The sequence below is a fragment of the Cebus imitator genome, unplaced genomic scaffold (genome assembly GCF_001604975.1).
Source record: "Cebus imitator isolate Cc_AM_T3 unplaced genomic scaffold, Cebus_imitator-1.0 Scaffold404, whole genome shotgun sequence".
Lineage (NCBI taxonomy): Eukaryota > Metazoa > Chordata > Mammalia > Primates > Cebidae > Cebus > Cebus imitator.
Genome location: NW_016107719.1, coordinates 737,459 through 746,810, shown reverse-complemented (window position 1 = coordinate 746,810; position 9,352 = coordinate 737,459). Strand labels below are relative to the sequence as shown.

General features: G+C 53.9%; 1 protein-coding gene across 1 annotated transcript in view; it reads right to left on the bottom strand.

Annotated features, from left to right (window-relative positions):
• GGA1 (golgi associated, gamma adaptin ear containing, ARF binding protein 1) overlaps positions 1-8,519 on the bottom strand; it is a 23,749-nt gene extending 15,230 nt beyond the window's left edge. The window contains exons 1-3 of the mRNA XM_017508941.1: positions 8,017-8,519; positions 3,644-3,728; positions 1,355-1,430 (exon numbers count right to left, since the gene is read on the bottom strand). Of these exons, the coding sequence (XP_017364430.1) occupies positions 1,355-1,430; positions 3,644-3,728; positions 8,017-8,059 (204 nt within the window). The 5' untranslated portion in view covers positions 8,060-8,519. The remainder of the gene's footprint in view (positions 1-1,354; positions 1,431-3,643; positions 3,729-8,016) is intronic.
• Between the last annotated feature and the right edge of the window lie 833 nt (positions 8,520-9,352).

Genomic DNA, 9,352 nt, shown 5'->3' with positions numbered 1-9,352 from the left:
AAAAAAAAAAAACCAGAAAAAAAAAACATATATAGACAACATCTACCTTGGCCTTATCCTAAGCTGTATCCATAAAATCACAGGACTCATAATACTCGAGAAAAAAATGTTAAAACAAATATATAATAATAGGCCGGGTGCAGTGGCTCATGCCTGTAATCCCAGTACTTTGGGAGGCTGAGGCGGGTGGATCACCTGAGTTCAGGAATTCTAGACCAGCCTGGCCAATATGGTGAAACTGTGTCTCTACTAAAAATACAAAAATTAGCTGGGCATGGAAGCAGGCGCCTGTAATCCCAGCTACTTGGGAGGTTGAGGCAGGAAAATCACTTGAACCCGAGTGGCGGAGGCTGCAGTGAGCCAAGATTGTGCCACTGCACTCCAGTCTGGGCAACAGAGCAAGACTCCATCGAAAATAAATAAATAAATAACAATAATAATGATGATGATTATTTAAAGACAGGGCCTCACTCTGTTGTCCAGGCTGGAGTGCAGTGGCACAATCATAAGTCATGGGGGCAGGCACCTGTAATCCCAGCTACTTGGGAGGCTGAGGCACGAGAATGGCCTGAACCCAAGAGGCGGAGGTTGCAGGCTGCAATGAGCCAAGATCGTGCCACTGCACTCCAGTCTGGGCGACAGAGTGAAGACTCCATCTAATAAAACATGTAATAATAATAATGATGATGATGATTTAAAGACAGGGCTCACTCTTGTCCAGGCTGGAGTGCAGTGGCACAATCATAGCTCATGCAGCCCTGAACTCCTTGCCTCAAATGAGCCTCCCGCCTTGGTCTCCCAAAGTGCTGAAATGACGGGCGTAAGCCACTGCAGCCAGCTAAATACCTAAATATTCAGAGAGAAACTATTTCTCTGCCACTACTTAAAATCAGCTTTGCTCTATGGTGGGTTTGTATGTGGCCCCTTCTCCTCTGCTATTGAACAGATGCAAAGCCTCAGGCCCAAGCCCAGGCGCCACCTCTCAGCTCTACAAACATGCAGATCCTGGATGCGGTACTCCAGGAGTGTGGCCTCGGCAGGGCCCCGATTCAGTGTGTTGAACACGCTTCCTGCTCGCAGCCAATGTGCAGCTGGAGCAAGGACCCCCCCCCCACCAGAAAGACTCTAGGGGGCTTTCCCTCGGCAAGATGCCTACGTGTATGGATGCTGGGTGGGAGGCCAGCCCGCTGGCTGTGGTGGGACCCTTAGGGCAGGTCTGGACCTCCGTCCTGGGCCATCTTAGCACAGCTCTCTTGGGCTCTGAAGAGCCTTATGGACCCCAAGAACCTCAGTCTTGGCCTCCCTTGCTGTCATCACATGGCAGGGGATGGATAGCAGCCTTTCCCCTTCTTACCATCAGGGCCTGGATTGCCTCCCACTCCTGTGGGGACTGGATCTTGTGGGCCAATAGCCGGGTGGCGAGTGGAGGCCTGGGTAGAACAACATGGAGTCACCATGGAGTCTCGGTCACCCTAGGGGAGGGCCACCATCCCAGCCCGTCAGGACTTCAACTTCAGTCTGCCTCCAAGGAGCCCCGGTCACCTTAGACGAGGGCTACCACCCCGGCCCACAGGACTTCAACTTCAGTCTTCCTCCAAGGAGCCCCAGTCACCCTAGGGGATGGCCACCACCCCCAGCCCACAGGACTGCAGCCCTCCAGGGCTTCTGTGGGCATATGCAAAGGCCCAGCTCCCTCTCAAATCAGATGCAGCCTGGGATTGTGGCAGGGCAGGGCCAGGCAGTGAGTGCAGGCGGACACCTTCAAAAGGTGTGAGCTCAGCCCCTGGGCTGGCTTGACTACGAACTCTTGATGTGTCACGTCCTTGGCTCGGCATGCCATAGAGACAGCTACAATATGCCACGAGAGACGGGCAGACACAGTTCTCTGGAACTCAAGGTGGCAAAGGATGCTCTGCTGTGGCAAATCAGAGCAGCTTCATGATGGAGATGGTGATATCATCTACCAAAGTGTAAAAGGCCCGTCACCAGTGACAGTAACAGCTCACACACGCTGAACACTGGTCATGTGTGAGGAGCCGCCTGTGCACTTTCCTGCCTAAGCTGCATAAGGCAGGCAGCACCATCATTCCCGCTTCACCATGGGAAGTTCCTTCAGCTGGGAACAAACTGAGGCTCAGAGCAACCACTTACCTAAGGTTACCCAGCTAAGAGAGTGGATGGGACTCGCACCCAAGCAGCATGACTCCAAAGCACACACACCACTGTCTGTGGTTCCCAAACTTTAGTATCACCCGGGGAGCCCACTAAGAATGTCTATTCCTGGCTGGGTGCAGTGGCTGACACCTGTAATCCCAGCACTTTGGGAGGCTGTGGCAGGCGGATCGCCTGAGGTCAGGAATTCAAGACCAGCCTTGCCAACAAGGTAAAACCATGCCTCTACTGAAAATACAAAAATCAGCCAGGTGTGGTGGCGGGTGCCTGTAATCCCAGCTACTTGGGAGGCTGAGGCAGGAGAATTGCTGAACCTGGGAGGCGGAGGTTGCAATGAGCCAAGATTGTGCCAATGCACTCCAGCCTGGGCAACAGAGTGAGACTGCATTTCAAAAAACAAAAACCAAAACAGAATGCACACTTCTGACAAGCATTCTAGGTGATTTTTTGTTTTGTTTTGATGGAATCTCACTCAGTGTCCCAGGCTGAAGGGCAGTGGCCCAAATCTCGGCTCACTGCAATCTCTGCTTCTCGGTTTCAAGGAATTCTCCTGCCTCAGCCTCTCGAGTAGCTGGGACTACACGCACATGCCATCATACCCAGCTAATTTTTTTTTTTCTTTTCTGAGACGGAGTCTAGCTCTGTCACCCAGGATGGAGTGCAGTGGCGTGATCTCAGCTCACCGCAACCTCTGCATTCTGAGTTCAAGTGATTTTCCTGCCTCAGCCTCCCGAGTATCTGGGACTACAGGTGCGTGCCACCACGCCCTGCAGATTTTTTGTATTTGTAGTAGAGACGTGGTTTCACTGTGTTAGCCAGGACGGTCTCCATCTCCTGACCTCATGATCTGCCCGCCTCGGCCTCCCAAAGTGCTGGGATTACAGGTGAGCCACTGAGCCTGGCCCATGCCCAGCTAATTTTTGCATTTTAAGTACAGGGTGTCACCATATTGGCCAGGCTGGTCTCAAACTCCTGACCTCTGGTAATCCGCCTGCCTTGACCTCCCAAAGTGCTGGGATTACAGGCATAAGCCACTGTGCCCAGCCAACATTCTAGGTGATTCTAACACAGGTAGTTCTGGTTCTTCCTTGAGCAAAGGGCCTTGGCTTCCTCCCAGAGGCGGAACATGCAGTTCTCCCTCTGGGTGGTCCTTCACACAAGGCACTGGCTGCGGGTCTGGCAGGCCTGGGTTTTATCAAGCTCAGGACTAGCATTTTCTCTCTGTGAGATGTGGGGGCAGATCTGAGTTCCCTGAGCCTTGACCTCTTTACCTGTTAAATGAATCCAGCAAGGCCCACCACACCAGACAGTGACATACAAGCAGCATTCGGTACCAAGTTCACAATCCTCATTGCTTTGTTACTATGTTAAGAATGAAAATTGGGTCTTCATCCACCCAGGCCACACTGTACCCGAGACTGGGGTGTGGAGAGTGCACAGCAGGTGCAAACAAGTGGGGCTGGCCACCTACCCCTCAAAGTCCTCATTGAGCTGCTCACAGAAGCCGTTGATGCTGGCCCAGTCGAGCTCCTTATTCAGGGGGTTCGTGGCTCTGTCTGGAAAAGGAGAGCAGAGGTCACTGTGGCCCAGCAGTGGGATCCCCGATTTTCCACTCCTGACTCTGGCAGAGGTGTGGTCAGGAGTGGGAGAGGAGTGTGACTAAGCATGCGGAAAAGTTCTCCCCTTGCCTCTGTGCCGCGACAGCATCAAGACCTGAGCGTGGGTGTAAACGAACAGATGAGCACAGCTGCCCTCCAAACACTTTAGAGACTACAGTTAGGGTCCTTCCCTTCCTCTCCACTCCCCCACCCCTGCAGCTGGACCCCTCATGCCAGCCCCACCTCCTCTGATTTGGCTGAGTAGTGTCCCCACAATTCTCTTGGAATTGGAATTTATGCTCAGAGGAGATCTAGAAGTAAGGGAGAAAACATCACGGTCCTGCCCTCAAGGAACTGCGGGGGCCACGGGAAGCTAGGTTCTCAATAAACTGTGACAGAGGGACGCCAAGGAGCTGTGAAAACCGGGAGGAGGGGACTCAGTTCAGTTTGGGGCCGGGGAGGCTGCCTGGAGGAGGCAACACACAAGCAGGGACCAGAAGGACTCACCCAAGCTGGAGCTGGCCCACTTCTGACCCCGCTCATGGCTGCATGGCCAGGAAATATGCGGGTAACCGCACGAGGCAGAGCATGAGGGGCCTCAGTAAGGACTGTGAGTTTTACCTCCTGGCAGGTTCAAAAAGCCCTCATTCCCTTGGAAGTGGCTCAGTGTCCCTTTCCCTAATCCTCTCCTCCTGCCCAGGGTAGCAGTGCTGGGTCACTTCTCTCTTCTGTGTCCCCCCGCTGGCTACAACACTGAACCCCAGCCACTCATGTCCAAACCTATCTCCCCTCAGCAAATGAATGAAGGCATGAGCAGTCAGCTGCAGGCAGGCAGGGGTGAGGTTCTGGGGAAGTCTGAATCCAGAAATGGGCAGTGGCAAAAAAAGAGGGCAGACAGATCTACAAGAAGTGGGTGGTAAACCTGACCAGATAGTTACCCCTTTAACCCTCAATACTAGTTAAACAACAATCTAGGTTACATGCTTCCCTGAACCTCCATTTCCCCAACTTGTAAAGTTGAAGTGAAATACGGATTTTTTTTTTTGAGACAAAGTCTTGATCTGTCACCCAGGATGGAAATGTATGGAGTGGATGGAGTGCAGTGACAAGATCTCAGCTCACTACAACCTCCGTCTCCCAGGTTCATGCAATTCTCCTGCCTCGGCCTCCCGAGTAGCTGGGATTATAGGCATCCACCACCATGCCTGGCTAATTTTTAAAAAATTTTTAGTAGAGATGGGGTTTCACCATGTTGGCCAGGCTGGTCACAAACTCCTGACCTCAAATATCTGCCCACCTCAGCCTCCCAAGGTGCTGGGAATACAGGTATGAGTGACTGCCTACAACCGAAATGTAGATTTTGGATGACAAAATACTTTTTGCATGGGAAGGCCAAGGGAGCAGCCAGAGCCCGATCTTCATTTCTCCACAGCCGGCTGGCTTCTAAGCATCACCCCTTCCCAGCCAGTTCCGCCCAAGCCTGAGCACCGAGCTGAGGGTGTGGAAGGACCCAGCCCAGGCGGTAGAACAGAGAAGGATCTGTGGACAGGAGGCTGGGGACTGACCCAGCCTGTGGTGCCTACCCTGGGCGATACGTTATGGCAGGGGGCCCAAAGCCCTGGAATTCCAGTGGCTGGCAGCCATTCATCCAACTCAGACTTAAGTATTCTGGGTGCTGGGGCTCCAGCAGTGAACAAAGTCCCTGCCCTCCTGAAGCTCACTGCCCAGCAAGAGAAACAATTAATATTCAAATTAACAAACCCAGTGTACTGCAGGGGGTTGCGAAATGTTACAGAGGAAAGCAAGGCAGGGAGAAGTGCAGAAAGCCTCCGGGGTGGGGGGCTACTCTCCGGGAAGGCTCTCAGAGCCTTGGGGAGCTGCTCTGCGGGAGGGCTCCCAGAGGTAATGCTGAGTTGAGATCAGAAGGACAAATGTTCTCTCTGGGTCTAGATCTCTGTTACAGGAGCCCCACAAGACTCTCCAGTCCCTCGGACAAATTGAAGCCCCTGTTGACCTCCTGGGATACCATGAATATGACACTTCTCACCCCAGGGGTAAGGGTAACCGTCTATTCTGCCTCGGAGTCCCCAGACAAAGCCTGGGGAACACCAGCTTAACATGAGAATCACTGCCCATTCAATGACATCCAGCTGGAAGACCCTAAAACAGGAAGTCTCTTCAAGTGTCAAAGACATGTGAGTCAGTGAGGTCAGAGCAGCTGATTCTGGACCGCTCCTGGGTCAGACGCCTGTGAAGAGGAAGCGCGGGCATCATGAGACATCATGTTTCTCCCCCTGCATCTGGCTTAAAGCCAGGGACTCCAGGTCCAAGGAGATCTGACTGACCTCCTTGGCCCTTGGCCCCTGACCCTCAGCCCTCTTAATTCTACCGGGGGAGTACCCTATCTAGCAGGCAGTTGGGGAGAACACTGAGGGAGGGAGGGAGGTGTTTCACAACAGGGGAAGACTCCACCCTGTCACTCCACAGTGCTGGCAATAACAGCAGTTACCTCAGCAGCCCAGACGCCTGTAAACTCAGCGCTTTGGCAGGCCAACGTGGGCAGATCACCTGAGGTCAGGAGTTTGGGATCAGCCTGGCCAACATGGTGAAACCCCGTCTCTAATAAAAATACAAAAATTAGCTGGGTGTGGTGGTGCACACCTGTAATCCCAGCTACTCAGGAGGCTGAGGCAGGAGGATTGCTTGAACCTGGGAGGTGGAGGTTGCAGTGAGCAGAGATCGTGCCATTGCACTCCAGCCTGGAGGACAAGAGCAAAAATGTGTCTCAAAAGAAAAAGAATNAAAAAAAAAAAAAAAAAAAAAAAAAAAAAAAAAAAAAAAAAAAAAAAAAAAAAAAAAAAAAAGAAGCTACCCTTTACCTTCACCCTCCACAAAGGAAGAGGGAAGATCTTACAATTCTGCAAGGACACAAAGGGGAAGGAAAGGAGAAAATCCCAGTCCCAATGTATCAGGGCCCAGCCAAACCCAGGTATCTCTAACTTCTGCCTGCTTTTAGACTCTCTGGACTCAGAAAACCGCCACTGTTGCTAAACCTGAGAATGTTTTTTATGACCCACAGCTCAAGTCCTGTGTCTGAGATCAGTCAGCCCCAGTTGCTGCTGAGACCCAGGTGGACACTTGAGGCATTCACAACAGTCCAGGGCTGCTGAGTGCCCCTCTTCCACCCCCTTCCCCTCTGCTGGCCAAAATGACTCTCAAACAGCCCTGGAGATGATGTGGTTCTGGGGCCAACCTCATGGTTCAACTCTGCTCAAGCCTGGCTTAAAAGGGGCCAGCCATGACCCCAAACCACGCTGGTGGTGTGCCCGGGTCCAAGAGGCTTCTCTGAGGCCCTGGCAACCACGGGGCTCTAACAGCAGTTAAAACCTTGGGAAGAGCCTACACTAGACCAGGGAGAAGCCAGCCACGGTTTTCAGGGACAGAGTCCAGGAGCACGGCTGTGAGAGCGGAGGATCATCAGGGCTGTGGGTTAAGGAGCTCAAGTGGAGGGTTTGGGGCTAAGAAGCCTAAGCAATAGGAAGCTGTGTCTGAGGAGAAATAAGCAAAAAAAGGGATGCAGAGGCCTTTGAAGGAAGTTCAAGCAAGAGCTGGGAAAGGCATCTTGGAGGCTGACGGTAGTGACAGGGTACTTGGAATTATTAATACTTCTGGAGTGTAAGACTAGACCTTCCCAAGCCTGTAGAGTGCGGGGGTTTCTCACTGTGTGGCCAGAGACCGGGAGCGGGTGGCGGGAGGAATCATATGGGTCAGTGGGTCCTCCCTTCCTGGACGGGGTAATAAGCAGATGTGAGTAGTTGTGGGCACCAGGAACGCCATGCAGGGCCCGAGAGTGGAGGATTCCAGGCCTGAGAATAGCAGGGTCCCTCCCTCCCGGGTATGAGATGCTACCCGGGGGGCCGCTACTCCGTGGAGCAACGTGAGCCTGGAGGTTGGAGGCTGCTCTCTCCTTCCCGGGGGTTCCTAACGCAGTTCACTCCCCCTCCCAGGGGTCGTGGCCCAGGGACCGGATGGGTGGGCGGCGCCAGCTCCCACCGCAGGGCCGCGCAACAGCAGGGGTCCTCCATAGCTACAGGATCTGAGGGGCCGACTCAGGACACCGCCCCTCCCGGGCCGGGGGCGGGGCGTGAGGAGGGGGCGCCCCGTACCCCGCCCCCGCCGGGAAGGGGACCGCCTCGTGCCCCCGGTTCCGGTTCCGGTCCGGCCCGCGCCCCTCCCGGACACTCACTGATTCGCGCCTCCAGAGTCTCCGGCTCCATCGCGGGCTCCATCCGCCACGGGCCCCCAGCCTCGGCACCGCCCCCCGCCCCCTGCAGCTCTCGCGGGACCTCCTGGGCACCGCCCTCCGCCGATTAAAGGAGCAACGTCGGCCCCGACGCGGGGGAGCGGCGCACGGGCGCGCTCCGCACCATGGAGAGGTCGACGAGCTCGCCTAGAGCGTCACCTACTTGCCCAACCCCTCCCTCAAGCGGCGTCTACGTCGTGGCTGGGAACGGCAGCCTGCCTTCCCCCTCCCGGCGCTCAGGCGCGAGAGGAAGCGGAGAGACTGGAGTCTAAGGGCAGCACCATGGAAACCCCAAGGGACGGTCTAACTCGTTCTGCGTCACGGAGATGTTTGTGACCGCCTCCGGAAGAAAGCTTTGCGGCCATGTTGCTGAGGGGCTCTGAGGTCACTTCCGGAGCGGGTACTTCCGCCTATAGGTGAACGTGGGAGAATTCCTTAAAAGGGCGATAAGGTGCATTGGCCGCCGTGAAAATGACGAAAATAAGTCAGTTTCTTTTCTTTTCTTTTTTTTTTGAGATGGAGTCTTGCTCTGCCACCCAGGCTGTAGTGCAATGGCGCGATCTGGGCTCACTGCAACTTCTGCCTCCCGGGTTCAAGCGATTCTCCTGCCGGAGCCTCCTGAGTAGCTGGGATTACAGACGCCCACCACCACGCCCGGCTAAGTCGGTTTCTTGAGTTCTTACAGTATTCTGTGCGTTGTCCTAAGCACTAGTGGCAGTTAATCCATTTACTCCTGTCTCCTTACAACAAACCCACCAGATAATTAATCAGCCTGAGGCCGCCCAAGTGGCATATCCTGAACCCTCTGCTGTCTCCTCCATTAATGAACTCTTTGCATTTGCTTTGCTCTATAATGGGCACAGGAGGAGAAAGACAAGACCAGATATTTATTACAGTGTGATAGGGGAAGCCAACGGGGTAGTGGGAACACAGGAGAGGCTTCCTCCTCCAAACGGGTGGGGTGGGTGGGGGTGTTGTCAGGGGAGGAGTCGTGTCAGGGGAGGTTTCACAGAAAGTGATACTGTCTTTGGCTGAAAGACAGTCGGATTTCTCCACGTAGAGCTTGTGCGAGAAGATATTCAGGGAGGAAAGGAAGGATGAGTCCAGGGAATTTGAAGTATTTCAATGCGGCTCCCAGAGGGTATTTGCAGGAGATGCCTTGGACTTAGGCTGGGGCAAGATCACCAGGTCAATGTTTATTTTCTTTTTTCCTGTAAGCTGCGTTGGAGGTGTCATTACAGTTTAACGGATGGTAGCAAAGTCAGGCTTTTCTTGTAGA